At 41.1% G+C, this 16,491-nt stretch overlaps 1 protein-coding gene across 13 annotated transcripts in view; it reads left to right on the forward strand.

Annotated features, from left to right (window-relative positions):
* Positions 1 to 16,491, forward strand: part of LOC139461149 (protein couch potato-like) — a 189,621-nt gene that overhangs the window by 166,267 nt on the left and 6,863 nt on the right. For 6 of the 13 annotated variants that reach the window (XM_071242696.1, XM_071242697.1, XM_071242699.1 and 3 more), the window contains 5 exons: positions 4,451 to 4,507; positions 8,110 to 8,360; positions 10,301 to 10,370; positions 14,121 to 14,231; positions 15,233 to 15,364. In XM_071242696.1, the coding sequence (XP_071098797.1) occupies positions 4,451 to 4,507; positions 8,110 to 8,360; positions 10,301 to 10,370; positions 14,121 to 14,231; positions 15,233 to 15,361 (618 nt within the window). In that variant the 3' untranslated portion in view covers positions 15,362 to 15,364. Of the gene's footprint in view, positions 1 to 4,450; positions 4,508 to 8,109; positions 8,361 to 10,300; positions 10,371 to 14,120; positions 14,262 to 14,981; positions 15,019 to 15,232; positions 15,365 to 16,491 lie in introns of those variants that run through there. The other 7 variants (XM_071242701.1, XM_071242703.1, XM_071242706.1 and 4 more) reach the window with 6 other exon arrangements.

Genomic DNA, 16,491 nt, shown 5'->3' on the forward strand with positions numbered 1-16,491 from the left:
TAGGATGACTTAAATAGTTTGTAGGAAAAGGGCGTTAGGATGACTTAAATAGTTTGTAGGAAAGGAGCATTAGGATGACTGAAATAGTTTGTAGGAAAGTGGCATTAGGATGACTTAAATAGTTTGTAGGAAAGTGGCATTAGGATGACTTAAATAGTTTGCGGGAAAGGGGCGTTAGGATGACTTAAATAGTTTGTAGGAAAAGGGCGTTAGGATGACTTAAATAGTTTGTAGGAAAGTGGCATTAGGATGACTTAAATAGTTTGCAGGAAAGTGGCATTAGGATGACTTAAAGGATGGGGGGAGGGGGTCTGCACAGGTGATGCAACTTAGTGAAAGGGGAAGATTAGGAGGGGACTTACAAGTTGAATACTGTATGTGCCTGCACAAAACTACACAAATTAACTCTATACCTTCTTTCATTAAACTAATTTGTTCAAAAGTGCCAAGTCTATGTAATAACCTTATATCTCTGCGACTGAAAAGGGTCCCTCATTTTGTTAGGTTATCATATTTCTGTAACGTATCTAAGCAATGTTGGCTTCCTCCATTAATCCCTTTTCTTTTACCACTGCCCCTTGCTGTTGTGGTAAGGTAGTACTTCCATTCTCCTAGTCAGAGAATACTAGATCTGTCACAGACTACTTCCCTAACTCCTAATCAGAGAATACTAGATCTGTCACAGACTACTTCCCTAACTCCTAATCAGAGAATACTAGATCTGTCACAGACTACTTCCCTAACTCCTAGTCAGAGAATACTAGATCTGTCACAGACTACTTCCCTAACTCCTAGTCAGACAATTAGAGATATGTCACATACTATTTCCCTTCTCCTGGTCAGAGAATTCTAGATATGTCACATACTACTTCCCTAACTCCTAGTCAGAAAATTCGAGATATGTCACATACTATTTCCCTTCTCCTAGTCAGAGAATTCTAGATATGTCACGTACTACTTCCCTAACTCCTAGTCAGAAAATTCTAGATATGTCACAGACTACATCCCTAACTCCTAGTCAGAGAATTCTAGATATGTCACAGACTACTTTCCTAACTCCTAGTCAGAGAATTTAAGATCTGCCAAGTACCACTTCCCTAACTCCTTGTCAGAGGATTCTAGATCTGTCACATACTACTTTCCTAGCTACTGTATTTTAGGCTGGTATGTTTGATGTGTTATGTACATGTTTCAGGTTGAAACCCCTCAAGTTCTAGAAAGGTATACTTAAGCACACCTCCCATATTTGACAATCAGCTTAAGTTCTACTTAAGTTCACCTTTTCCAAATTCCAGAACATGCTTTGGCCACACTTCCAAGCATGATGACGGCCCACTTCAAGTCCACCATAAGTCCACTCCAAGTCCACTTGTACTAAGCCACCCTGAATGCTCTGTGGCAGCAACTTCAGAACACATGCAAATCTCACCTACTAAGCCCACCAAGGCCCTGAAACACTGAGATGCTAACTTTAAGCACAGGCCCGCATGGTTGAAATGGCAAACATCTTGAGTTATCTCCCTTGAATGGAAGGGCATTTCAAACGTCTTTCATAACTACCTCCAATTTTTTGGTTGCGATGTCTGATGAAGTGAATCATTTCTCTTTGTTTGCCCTTTTCTCAGTAAACACTTGTCAAGAGACACGTTCAGTACACTATCTGAAACTAATTCCGTCAACAATCACATATATAAGCATGGCACTCGAGCAATTGAGCATAACTGCCTTTACTTATTGCGTTACATAGGGATAATTATCTTCCACATGTCTGTCAAAAAGTCATACAGAGGAATTTTTTGTTCCCAAATGTGGATTTCCTTTATTTTATTGTTTTTATTTACAGGTGTTAGTCGTTAATTTGCGGAACAAGTTCATCATTTGATCACTTTTACCCACGAATGATTTTTCATCCTGCTTAAAAAAAGCCAAAATTATTTTTTTTTTCTTTTTCATTGTAATCCATTTGTGCTTAAGATTTTTGAAGGTCCGTTGATTTTGAGAATAATATTCTTTTTATTCGGGTTTATGATGCAGCTTAAACGCTAGGTGCAGATATTATCACATTTGTTCACGGTTTAAGTTTATTAAAACTAATTCTTATCAACAATCATATTTGATAATTTCGTCAGAAAATGTTATGATGTTTTGCACATGATAATAGGGATTTTGGAAAGTATAAAAGCAATCTAGTGGTTTTAATGTTTGTGTTCTATACCAATATGTTGATACTTCACAGTTCTATATTGTTTGTTAAGTGTTGTTGTTGTGTAATGTTCTTAATATAGGTCAGTTGTTAGTTTGGCTTCAACAATCTCACCACATGATGTGCACTGCACAGAAATCCGAAGTAATGGTTGTTGAAATAACCTGCACTCTATTCAGACAGCTCATCTAACTCACCTGAACATTCTCTAATGTTTTGCACAGTGCAATAAATGAAGTCGCGGTATGCACACCTGTTTAACTTAAACGTGGACATCAATCTAAAAAAATGGACCAGTCCATTTCAAAATTTGGGGCGTCAAATTTGGAAATTTATAAAAGAAATGGACCAGTTCATTTCAAAATTTGGGGGGTCATATTTGGAAATTTATAAAAGAAATGGACCAGTCCATTTCAAAATTTGGGGGTCAAATTTGGAAATTTATTCAATTCAAATTGAAAATTTGACATTGGATTCTTAGGTGTGCATACCCATCATGTTTTACTTGTTTGTTTTGCCCATGTTTATATGCAATGATGTTAACATCTTTGAAAGATGCACAGAGTTCAAGAAAATAACCTGTTTGGTTGTCACACCTGAAAAAAAAGGGGTTCCTTATCTCGTTGGAGGAGGTTCCAAACCTTTGGGAAGATGACGCCAAGCGTAATGGGTTTCTTCCCAGAGCACTGTTTATTGAAGGTGTCATCATGGATTTGTCAGCCAGGATGGAAAAAAAACTGTTTAATTTGTCAGTTTTACACCAAAGGCTGTGGACACTCCTAGCTTTCTGTGTTATATCAGTGAGATTTGGCGTTCACCTTATGGGTGCGTATTATGTCGTTATGTATGGGTGCGTATCACGCCGTTATGTATTGTTGCGTATTACATTGTTATATATGGGTGCATAGTACGTCGTTATGTATGGGTGAGTATCACGTCGTATGTATGGGTGGGTATCACACAGTTATGTATGGGTGCGTATTTCGTGGTTATGTATAGGTGGGTATCACGCCGTTATGTATGGGTGCGTATCACACAGTTATGTATGGGTGGGTATCACACGGTTATGTATGGGTGGGTATCACACAGTTATGTATGGGTGCGTATTTCGTGGTTATGTATGGGTGCGTATCACACAGTTATGTATGGGTGGGTATCACACGGTTATGTATGGGTGGGTATCACACAGTTATGTATGGGTGCGTATTTCGTGGTTATGTATGGGTGGGTATCACACTGTTATGTATGGGTGCGTATTTCGTGGTTATGTATGGGTGGGTATCACGCCGTTATGTATGGGTGGGTATCACACAGTTATGTATGGGTGCGTATCACACAGTTATGTATGGGTGCGTATCACACAGTTATGTATGGGTGGGTATCACACTGTTATGTATGGGTGGGTATCAGGCAGTTATGTATGGGTGCGTATTACGTCGTTATGTATTGGTGCGTATCACATCGTTATGTATGGGTGCGTATCACGTCGTTATGTACGGGTGGGTATCAGGCATTTATGTATTGATGCGTATTACGTCGTTATGTATTTTGAGTATCACACTGTTATGTATGGGTGCGTATTACGTCGTTATGTATGGGTGCGTATCACACAGTTATGTATGGGTGGGTATCAGGCAGTTATGTGTTGATGCGTATTATGTTGTTATGTATGGGTGCGTATTACATCGTTATCTATGGGTGCGTAGTACGTCGTTATGTATGGGTGCAAATCATGCTGTTATGTACAGGTGCGTATTACATCGTTATGTTTGGATGTGTATCATTCTGTTGTGTTACACTTTTCAATGTCTATTTAAGTCGGAAAACAATAGAAAGTATACATACCATATCATTTCCGCCGCAGAAATAAACTAAGCAGTGTTAGAAATTGTTAGTCCTTGCCAAACTGCTAAATAGTTAAGGTATCATAAGGACGAGTAGAAATTTGCCAGTTTTAAGGGTTTTGCTATATGCTATCATTATAAGGACTAGTGGACTAAGGAATGTGCTCTTCGCAGCACTGCAATAAGATAGAAAGCTGTGGAGTGTCGCGCCTTGTGCAGATACAGTTGACGTAAGTCGGTTCACTAAATAAAACCGACAAGTATTGAGCAAGAAAATCCAGGCTTAAACTTGTGTTTTATGACAGAAAAATCCTAGGATCACACCTTTATTGAAATCCAAAGAAGCTGAATATTTCAATTCCAATTTGTCGATGATTTACTAGCAATTTGTCTACTACATCAGATTCAGAAACCACCACAACCCTTTGCAACATCTCCTGGCTCCCTATGGCAATACCAGGTTGGTCCGATCTCACACCTCTTCAAGGAATGGAGAAATTCTCCTTCCTTCTCTCACGACATCTGGCTCAACATGCCTGACACAAACAATTCTGGCCTATTCGAAAAAAGAATTTACGAATTTAGATGCAAACTGGTGACTTCAAAAGTCAGGCCTATTTTGAAAGAGTTCAGAAATTCAGATTTGAATGATTGACCTGAGATATTTTGGCCCATAATGATTGATAAATCCGAATGATTGTCTTGAATCTGACGAAATTTTGGCTATTTTAAGACAAATTTGGTTATTTAAATTTGAATTAAGAATTTTTGTTGCATTCAAATTAGTGATATGGGATTAATTCGAACAGATTCAGTGTCCAGATTGAAATGTCATTTGTTAAAACCAGATCACATTGAACTTTTGGTCATATTTTATAGAACCATGAAAATAATTTATTTTAATGATGACAATCAGAATATTTTATTTTAGACTACCTGGAAATTAAACTTTTCCTTTTTAAAAGTCCTGAAAGCTTTATTGAATCAGATGTTAACTGAACATCTATCAGGAAAGGAATGTTGTAATCAGTGACCCTGAACATTAAGTAAAGCATCGGTTTAAACATAAAGTCCTGAAATTCTCCGTTGCTGCAGGTTCTTGCACTCTGTACAGCTCCACCATATAATCAGACTATTTTTTTTTGCTTATACTGGTACTTGCTTTTTTACAAATGGCTCTAGTTTGTATAGTGCAATATGAAATTGATTAAAGTGAGAATCTTTAGCAAGGGCTTGTAGAAATGAAATGTTTGTGTGTTGCTTAATTTGAAAATTAAATGCATTGATTACTTATTCTGTTGTTTTGCAAATAATTGGCATACTTCCAATTGTCAGCTGTGCATACAGTCAGTATCATATGGCAGATAAATGTTCTTGGAAGAAATTTTTGTGAATATAACTATGCCAGATATTTGTTATGGATCTTATATAATGTCTCTTCATCATGTCTTTGTATTTGTGTACAGGTGCCTCTACCCTCTTTACCATGTCCCCCAACCCCTGACCACACCCGTGCCAATGCTGACCCCAACACTGACCCCCCAACCCTGTCCACATCCCCACCAACACTGACCCCCCAACCCTGACCCCCCAACCCTGTCCACATCCCCACCAACGCCGACTCCCAGACCTGTCCACATCCCCACCAACGCCGACTCCCAGACCTGTCCACATCCCCACCAACGCTACCCCCCAACCCCTGTCCATATCCCCACCAATGCTGACCCCCAACCCTGACCACATCCCAACCAACGCTGACCCCCAACCCCTGTCCACATCACAACCAACACTGACCCCCAACCCCTGACCACATCCCAACCAACGCTGACCCTCCAACCTCTGTCCACATCCCAACCAACACTGACCCTCCAACCTCTGACCACATCCCAACCAACACTGACCCTCCAACCCCTGACCACATCCCAACCAACACTGACCCTCCAACCCCTGTCCACATCTCCAGCAATGCTGACCACCCAACCCTGTCCACATCACCACCAACGCTGACCCTCCAACCCCTGTCCACATCTCCAGCAACGCTGACCACCCAACCCTGTCCACATCCCCACCAACGCTGACCCCCAACACTGTCCACATCTCCACAAATGCTGACCCTCCAACCCTGTCCACATTCCCAACAACACAGACCCCCAACTCTGTCCACACCCCCACCAACGTGTTCCCCAAGCTAGTGTGTTTGTTGATTTGTAGAATTGAGAACAGAAACCACTGATTCAGGAAAATAGCATCCCGCCACTCATCCTTAGCTTTTATGAAAAGCTAACATTAGAATGCCCAAGGGAATCATTGGTAATATGTTGATGCATTCCGAGCCTGTCTCTAAAATGTATTAATCTCATTGACTGAAATAGATTTATTTACCTGTGAGTAAATTAGGAGTGACAAAATCTAAAGGGATTATTTTGCTGCAGATGAGTCGTAGCAAGCTGTAATCTTGTCACTGCATCACATCGGCAGTGCTTCGGTGTCAGCTACTTCTAAGATGCTTGTTAGCTTCACGCCTTGCACTTTGTCTAAATTACCTAGGGAGTCCGATAAGCGAATGTAGTTAATGCTACTTTCTGGAAAACTGTTTATCTTAATTCGGGAGCCTCAGGCGAACATTGAGCTTTGTTGCTCTGGTAATGGGGGCTCGATCAACCAGCCATTGCCACAAATTGTCCAGCCCCGACCAAAAACTGTTTCTTGTTCACACCTTACAACGATCCATTTATCTTTTCATCGAGGCACAATTGTGATAACTAAATTCTGTATGGCACTGTCCGAACTGCCAGTTCTTGTTACGGAGAATCAATTCCCACAATTCCAAGGGAAGTGGCTATCAGCATGAATGGTCGGCATGTGGTCGGCTCCCAGCTGGTGTAACATAACACCTTGTGTGGCAGCTTGTCAATAGGCCAGACTGGTCCTTCTCTATCAGTCTTCCCCAGTATTTCCAATCCCACCTTCCACCCATCCACCCATCCACCCATCCACCCACCACCCAGTCACCCAGTCACCTTCCACCCACCACCCATCCACCCATCCACCCATCCACCCACCACCCAGTCACCCACCACCCAGTCACCCACCACCCAGTCACGTGTCGCAGATCCACCCAATTACCACCCAATAACCACCCACCTCCAATTCACTTTCCACCTGCCCATCCACCCACCACCCAGTCACCTATAGCAGATCCACCCAATTACCACCCACCTCCAATTCACTTTCCACCTGCCCACACATGTACAGTCACCTGCTGCATCCGCTCCAAGCCTACCCATTACAGTTCCCTCCCCAGTGTCAGTCTTGATTGTATTTCAGGATATGTCAATGATTTGTCTCTCTGGCTTGTCTTGACTTGACTTTTCATTTGACAGCTATTTTTTTTACAAGGTGTAAGTTCTCTTTGAATCTTGCTAAATATTTCCAATCCCAGTATTACCCATCCCCTTATTCCCTATCCCCTTATTCCCTACCCCTTTATTCCCAATCCCTTTATTCCCTATTTACGTATTCCCCATCTCAGTATTACCCATCCCCATATTCCTCATCCCCTTATTCCCTATTCCCTTATTCCCTATCCCTTTATTCCTAATTTACGCATTCCCCATTCCCATCCCCATCCCCGTCCCCGTATTCCCCATTCCCGTCCCCCCAATCCCCATTATTCCCCATCCCCATATTCCCCATCCCCGTATTCCCCATCCCAGTATTCCCCATATTCCTCATCCCAGTATTCCCCGTGTCCCCCATCCCCATATTTCCCAGCCCTGTATTTCCCAGCCCAGTATTCCCCATATTCCTCATCCCCATATTCCCCATTCCAGCATTCCCCATTCCCCATATTCCCCATCCCCCATATTCCTCATCCCCCATATTTCCCATCCCCCATATTTCCCATCCGCCATATTTCCCATCCCCCATATTCCCCATCTCCGTATTCTCCTTCCCACTCTCTCCCTGCCAGCTGAGCCACCAGGACACACAGACCGGAGAATCTCATCGACTGTTTTGTTTCATGCCACCATGTTGACCCCAGTCTGTGTTCTCTTCCAGGCCGGTATGTTCACAGAGCAGCTGAACTCTGTTTTCCCCCAAGTTCAGCCTACCACTCTGATAGCTCCGCAAGCTACCGTGACGGCCGTGCCCCACCCCTCAATGGCGTCCACGCCTGTCCTCGCTAGCCCGGTGTCGCAGGTGAATACCACCACCACCTCCGCACAGCAGAATGCCCCCTGTTCCACGTTGTTTGTAGCTAATTTGGGACAGTTTAGCTCAGAACAAGAACTCAAAGACTTGTTTAACAGGTGAGGCCACGCTATTTGTAAGATGGATTTGGAACTGAGGCCAAAAATTGTTACCGAAAAATCAAGAATGGTTAGAACCAATGGCCGCCAGGGGTGCTTCTATTTTTAACAGGTCTTTGACCATGGGAGTGAGGTTTGAAATCATTTTAGTGGGTGAAATAAAACAAAAAGGTCTTCAGCAAATCTGTCTGCATAGGTTTCAGCAACTTTAGTTCAAATGACTTTTGAGAAATATGTTGTGGTTTGAAACAAATGGCCACTGAAAATATACTTGTAAGTTGTTCAACAGCTCTTTGAGAATGTCTTTTGAGGGGTCATGTCCACGAAGATGTGAGCATCAGATGGCATGGGGACAAGTAAATCGCACTGAAAGCAGTATTTGGGGCTTGATTAATCTAGTGGAACAATTTGATGTCTTGCTACAGTCACTTTTATGTAGAACATAGCTGCACATGTTAGCTGGAAAAGTCGGTTGAGGGGCACTAAGGTAGACAGGCAGTATGTTAGGTTGTTAGGAAACCAGCATGTTTGAACTTGGCAACACGCTCCGTGCATCAACACCCAATCATCTGCTGACGTACATGTATCAGTGTTTCATGACAACTAGTTACAAACCTCAAGTTTCCATCCCACCCTAAGTGGAAATATGGCGCCAATTGGCTGCTTTGAAATAATTTTGAAACAATGTGGCAAATTATGTGGTTGAATTTTCTGATTTTCAAACATATCTAAATTGATTTCTGTGTACATTTTAGATCCATATTGAGTAAAAGTTTGAACCAAAATTCGCAGGGGAAAGAACTAGCACCAATGTCTTTGGTCGAGGTAACTTGTTGTTTGTGAAGTGTTCTTGATTTGTGGAAACTTGTGCTAGTTTTTGTGTTGACGTACTGTACAGTCTTCGTACCACATTCATACCATTGACTTGTCTGTACAGAACCACTTATGATTTTGAACGTGAATTTTTTTTATTCCATTGCAACTGAGTGACTTTGTACTCTTGTGTTCCAACCATGTAGCCATGCGTATCACTTGTGAACACATGGCCATGCCACTCACAGAATGTTCTATGGTTGACTATTTCCTCATGGTATTTTCAGCGTACATTTCTTCCCTGCATTGTAATCAACTCAGCTTTAGTTTTACACCACAACGGGCAAAACTTCAATTCTAAAAAATAATGGAAATTTTCTGATTTCATAAACATGATTCAATTGACTATTTTCAGTTCAAACTTGAAATTCTCTTGGATTTTTATAAAGATGAGCCAAATGTCGCTGAATGCACTTGTTTTAATGTGGTGTATTTCTAAACAATAAGTTTCATGCACTCATAGACAAATTATGTCCCTTGATGCACAATTTTAGGAGAGTTACCTCCCTTCTTTCTTGCTTTTCTAACAGACTCTTTGCATTTATATCAAGTAATCATTTATATCAAGTAATCGTTTATATCAAGTAATCGTTTATGGTCTCAAATTGTCAATTTTGTATGATATTTATCTGGTATCGGTAAATATGGTCATAATTGATAATTTGTATGCAGAAAATGTAAGGGTAAGAGCCTTACACACTTGTCCTTCATTGAAATAATTCAATACACAACTTAACATGTGGAAGCATAACTAGAAATGCAATTCTTTAGACTCTCCTTCTTTCTAATGACATCCATTGATCTTTATGAAGACGTATATCAGTAATTATGTTTATACCATGACAAACTACATCAAACGTTGATAGCGTGGAATTAAAGGTAAATGTGATTTCTAACCATCACAAGACGTCAAGCAGCAAAGAAGAAAAATCAATAACTTCTGAAATGACTCCAGAATTGGAATCTAAGGGAAGGAACTCTCCTAACCACAAAGCTGTCCACAGTTACCTCCCTTGAAGTGTTTTGCTCTTTCCTGCTGACATTATTTTGCTTTTTTTCTGTTTCAGTTTTGCAGGATTTAGCCGACTGCGTATGCACAATAAAGGAGGATCACCTGTAGCTTTTGTAGAATACCAGGTGTGTTTTTGGTTTTGGCTCCATCCATCCGTCATTCCAGTGTCCACATCTCCTAAGTTCTGCATGTTAAGGCTGCATGTGTGTCTCGAAAAACGTCCATGACCCGTCGTTGTTAACCCTTCAGTGTTGATTTTGATCTTTCAGAAAGAAATTCCTTGTAATCAGTGCAAAATGTAGATGTTACCACGTACTAGGAGGGGAATCTGTCTAGTTGTCAACCCTAGAATATAATGTTTTCAAATTTTTCAAATTTCAGAAACTACCCATGCTATTATGGGGTGAAAAGTAGTTTCCCCCTTTCGAATGAGTCATTATGCTAACGTACCATGAGTGGTTAACTTGAGTATCATTCTTGGCCTCAAAATAATCATTTGTGTTTTCAGAAGCAATATGTTAACAGATCTTGGAGGTGGGGTAGCCTGGTGCTGGAATTTTTTTTGCTTATTAGAATGAAGACCTTGTTTGATTGTCCATGCTATTTCCCTTACTATGGCTGGAATATGTTAGAAGTAACAGAAAACCTCACTCACTCACTCTGGGAACATAGCATCTCACAGAGGTGAGGTGAGGTGAGGTGAAATGGGGTTTAACGTCGCGTCCAAGATTTTTGCACTTATATAGTGACGTGCATGCACGTGTGTGTGTGGCTGCTGGTGCAAGTCCGAACTGATGCCGATTTACAGTGCTAGCTCACTGAGATACCAGTTTAACATGGATACCCCACTCAGACACAGTATACTGACTCTGAGCCGACCAGTCCTTGTTTTAGCCCCTTAATGCCGAGCGCCAGACAGGGTAACAATAAGTACCATCTTTTAACGTTTTTTGGTATGACGAGGCCGGGAACCGAACCCTGGACCTTCCGCTCTCCGGGCGGACGCTCTACCACTAGACCACGAGACATCCCCTCCCACGGAGACATCCCTTCCCACGGAGGTGTCCCCTCCCACGGAGGCCAAGCAGGGTGGAGTTGTGAGGCACTATGCAGTCCAACCAAGTTTAATCGGGTCATTTTAACAACACAGACTTCTCTTGGTGTTGCTCTTCCAGATGGAAATGTTGATCCTCATTAGGTCGAGACAGAGTGTTATTTTCACACGGCATCAATTACAATGTCTAGACCTGGATGAGAGGCTGACATTTTAATGCTGCCTTTACTCTACATTCTGTTATTTGATGGGCTTATGTTTCTCAAACTTACAAATATTCATAATAACTTGTTTGAAGCCACTGTAAAGTCAAGTCATTTTAATTAAAATGTATGTCATTGTTGATTTCATAACAATGATTCAAAGTGTAAAGTCAACAGTTTGATTGTAAGAGGGGAGAAAAACAATGATGGTCTTATCCTGCACTATCCTACGGTGCCGACTTTTAACAAAAGGGCAAAATTTGCAGTTGTTGACTAAAAATAGATCCAATTTTGTATTCCAAGAATAGATCTGCAAATTGCCGAGAGATAAGGTGAGGTTGATCCTGTCTGTAAATGGTCAAGACTGGAACAGGCAGATCAAAGGTTGATAGTGTAGCAGGTAACGGAGTCAAGTCACAGATGACATCCTTACCTTGCCAGCTTTCTCTCATGGCTAACATCTTTGGTCATGTGGGGCGGTCGGGTAGCCTATTTGGTTAAAGCGTTCGCTCGTCACGCGGAAAACCCGGGTTCGATTCCAGACATTGGTATTATGTGTGAAGCCCATTTCTGGTGTGCCCCGCCGTGATATTGCTGGAATATTTCTAAAAGCGGCGTAAAACCTCACTCACTCACTCACTCACTCTTTGGTCATGTGACAAGCTGTCCAACTTCGGATGAGAAAGTCTGTAGTTGGAGTGCCATCATAGGACATACTAAGATATGGGTTTGGCGTTGTGGCACATAAATCGTATGGCAATGTATCGCAATATGGAGAACTGTATAGCGATACATATTGCAATACGTATTGGGTTCCAAATATATATTTGTTCTGTTCAAATGGTACTTCTTCATTCAATAATCCAGACTTCAGATTGCGAGATGGGTAGTTTGGTTTCTACTATAAACGAGACTAGCTATTGCGTCATCAGTGTGGAATGTTTACGTAAACAGCATGTGCTGTTTACATGGTTTATACTGGAACCCGGTCTATCCAAATGCCTCAAGATAGTAGATATAATTTATGTTATTTTGTATTAATTCTTCTGTGACTTTATCGGAAAATATTGATTGTCAAGGGTTGTCTTGTGATATGTGTAATGCTGATGGCTGTGTTGAAATATACCAGTATTCCAGTTATACAGCACACCCCTATAAGATATGGGTACAAGGACGCACAATCAACAACGTGACACAATGTTACCACTGTATAACCATAAGTCTGCTATAACAGGTATTTTGATATATATATTTTGATGAACCGTATTCGACGTAATAAGTGCCCTGCTCTAATAATCGCCCCTGATGAGATTTGCCGATATATTGGCTAGTGAACAATCCCAATTATCGTATAATACGCACTCGTGTGTTATATGCACCCTTTAATATTGGCAATTAAATTCTGGAAACATATATCTGTCGTACATAAACATTTCAGGCTGTCAGCTTAAACCACAAAAATTTATCTTTCAACTCTTTTTTTTTTTCATCAAAATAATATTCTAATAAGAGCCCCCTATTTCTAATTTTGAGAGCGCCCTGGGTGCTTATTACGTCGAATACAGTATATACATTTGGAATACAAGCATTATATGAATTTCTCAGAAACTCAGACTTTTATATTGAATTTTGTTTTTGGAAATGTATAACAAAGGATAACAGTAAATTTAAGAAACACGGACTTGTGAGTATAGCTCACGAATAATTTGATTCCAAGCTGTTACGGGGTTAGTGAAAATACCCAAGTTCTTGCATATTATTACTAGGGGTATAGATGGAACAGTCGGTCATTACTTGGAAGCCACTTATGATGCTTTTTAATGATATTTCGGGCGCCCAAAATTCTAGAACTTTCATGATACTCTTTGTATTCCAAATGTATATATGTATGTCAAAATATGTATGTCAAAATATATATGTCAAAATACCCTTGTTATACTGCTCTAAGGGATGAGGCACTAATGAATGATGGTGTCATCACCGAGACATGGGAACGTATTGATACACATACCCAGCTCTTGGTGACAAGGGGGACACGGGTGGCCCAGTCGTCTAAGGCGCCGCGATTCGCTTTGCAGAGTTGCGTCCCTTGGGCACGCCAGAAATCTATCATTGTGGGTTCGAATCCCGGTTCGCCCCGATTATGTTTCTAGGTTTGTTAGCACCATACCCGTGCTCGTGGGTTTCACCGAAGTGGTAAACTTCTGAGACCTGCTTCACTTCAGACTTTCCTCCCACATTAAGCTGACACGCCGTAATACAACTGGAATACTGTTAAAAGCGGCATTAAACCCAACTCACTCACTCACTTGGTGGCAAGCATGAGGTACTGGTGACCAATACCCTTGGTGGCATCAGACACTGTGCAGCAGTATCATCACTGCTATTATTTAAACTACCATAATGGATGTATTTATCAAATGGTATCAAAGTTCCCTTCCAATATAAACAGTTAAAAGGGACTTGACTTTACAAATGGAGAATTCGACAGATATGTGATTATTATGTCAAAAGAAATGCAATGCCATGTTGAGTTTGGACAGGCAGTATTAAAGGGAGATAATATCAAAGGGAGGTAAGTTAAAGGGAGGCAACTGATGTTTTGTTGTTTGTTGCAGGATGTTGCTCAGGCCTCAATGGCAATGAATCGCCTTCAAGGCTTTGTTTTGCTCTCTTCTGATCGAGGAGGACTACGTATTGAATATGCAAAGAACAAAATGGGGGAAGTGGTGAGTGGAGTTTAGTCCTTGATCCAACAAGTAAGGATAATTAAATTATTCTTCTTCAGGGGCCTATCTGCTTAGTCTCCAGCCCTGCACCAGCATGACCAAGCTTTCAGATAGTTGCCGAGTCTGTGGTGTAAAATTCAGCTTCAGGGCCTTGTGTATTTCATGTTGGCCCTGCACCATGCATGGTAAAATGTCAGCTAGATTGAAATGTAAATATGTATTCTGTGATGCCTATATTTCAAAGGATTAATGTTGTGTCTAACACATCAAGACAACAAATGATGCAGTACGCAAGGAACGATTTTAAGAAAATTTCAACGTCATTGTAGTGATGATTTGAAAACCAAGTAGACATATATTCGGTAAATATCATAAAGATTTGGTGTCTTTCACTGGTGAAAAACATCTGGTCACATGCTTAAAGACATAAACTTTGAACACGGCGTCACTTCATTTCTCGCTTTGGCACCGGAACCACTGCAGCATCACATCTATAGACTCTCTTTCACAACACCGACTTGAACACAGAGCTGTGGGTCAAAATGGATGCCCTCGGTTTTGTGCACAAGTTAATATCTTTTGACGATCAATCGGAATCCTGAAATTCAATGTTTTACAAATACCGTCACTTTGCTCATGTCAGTAGGTTTTCTGTCCTCATATTTACATGTAGACATGTCTGGAGGGTTCTTTCATCGCAAACTGTTTTCCGCACAACTGACAAGAGTCCTTTTTTTTCTTGTTTCAAAGGGTTCAGAATTTTGAGGAGTTGACAGTAAGACTACAGGTTGTTGTTATAAACCAAAGCTTTATAACCAATTTCCTCTAACACCTGTTTGCAGTTTCTTTCATCCTATTTGACCTAGTGCCAACTAGTTTTCAGGAAATCAGTTTTCCTACCCTCCTAGAGCTCCAGTGTGCTGGAACAGTGCATATTAACATGTGTTGGTTGATTTGGCGTTAATGGACCACTATTATCCCTGAGCATCACTAACCCACAGAAAGACGATGACGCTGTTTCTCAGTGTGTTCCTCTAGAAGTGTATTCACAAACAATGTCGGCCTCCTCCCCGAGAACATCCTGTACATGGTCGTGTCACACCCTCATTGGACGCGGTTTTCAGAATTAAAGGGCAAGTAACGGGATTTTTTCGTTTGGGGGTGTAATTCAGCAATTTGGGGGGTCGTATTATAGTGTCTGTTTTATGCTATGTTCATTTGTCAGAATTAATTTTGGTCAAGCGTTTGTGATTAAGTATGCCCTAATGTATTCACATCTGCATAGTTGCTATGTTTACTTTACTCACGACGCTAAGACGATGATAAACTACTCATTCCCAGGCCATCACTCTTCATTTAATGTGCAGTCTCAGCATGGTCAGACGGAGTTGTGAGGGGTTGTCTTCTTGCAAAAGGGGTTCTGTTATTGCAAGAAGGGGTATGTGTTATGCAAGAGGGGTTGTGTTATTGCAAGAGGAGTTGTGTTATTGCAAGAGGGGTTGTGTTATTGCAAGAGGGGTTGTGTTATTGCAAGAGGAGTTGTGTTATTACAAGAGGGGTTGTGGTATTGAAAGAGAGAGTTGTGTTATGCAAGAGGGGTTGTGTTATTGCAAGAGGGGTTGTGTTATTGCAAGAGGGGTTGTGTTATTGCAAGAAGGGGTATGTTATTGCAAGAAGGGGTTGTGTTATTGCAAGAGGGTTGGGGTTGTGTTATTGCAAGAGGGTTGGGGTTGTGTTATTGCAAGAGGGGTTGTGTTATTGCAAGAGGGGTTGTGTTATTGCAAGAGAGGTTGTGTTATTACAAGAGAGGTTGTGTTATTGCAAGAGAGGTTGTGTTATTACAAGAGGGGTTGTGTTATTACAAGAGGGGTTGTGTTATTGCAAGAAGGGTTGTGTTATTGCAAGAGGGGTTGTGTTATTGCAAGAGGGGTTGGGGTTGTGTTCTTGCAAGAGGGGGTTGTGTTATTGCAAGAGGGGGTTGTGTTATTACAAGAAGGGGGTGTAGTGTTGACGTGTTTGTGAATATGCTTCACTCAAATTTCTATTCCAAATTTTCTGGTACCACAGCACCCTTGATGTGTTTTTTTTGTCTTATCCCTTTTATGTGGAAAAGGGTTTTATTTGTGTGCTTTTTGAAAAAAATAATAGTTCTAGAAAGAGTAGATTAAAGAATCATCAGTTTGAACTCCATCTTTGTGTGACCAGAGGGACGGTGAGGTGGCCTTGAGGTTAGCGCATGTGCTTGTCATGAAGGCACGAG

This window comes from Haliotis cracherodii, unplaced genomic scaffold, assembly GCF_022045235.1.
Source record: "Haliotis cracherodii isolate W230 unplaced genomic scaffold, xgHalCrac1.p SCAF_14, whole genome shotgun sequence".
NCBI lineage: Eukaryota > Metazoa > Mollusca > Gastropoda > Lepetellida > Haliotidae > Haliotis > Haliotis cracherodii.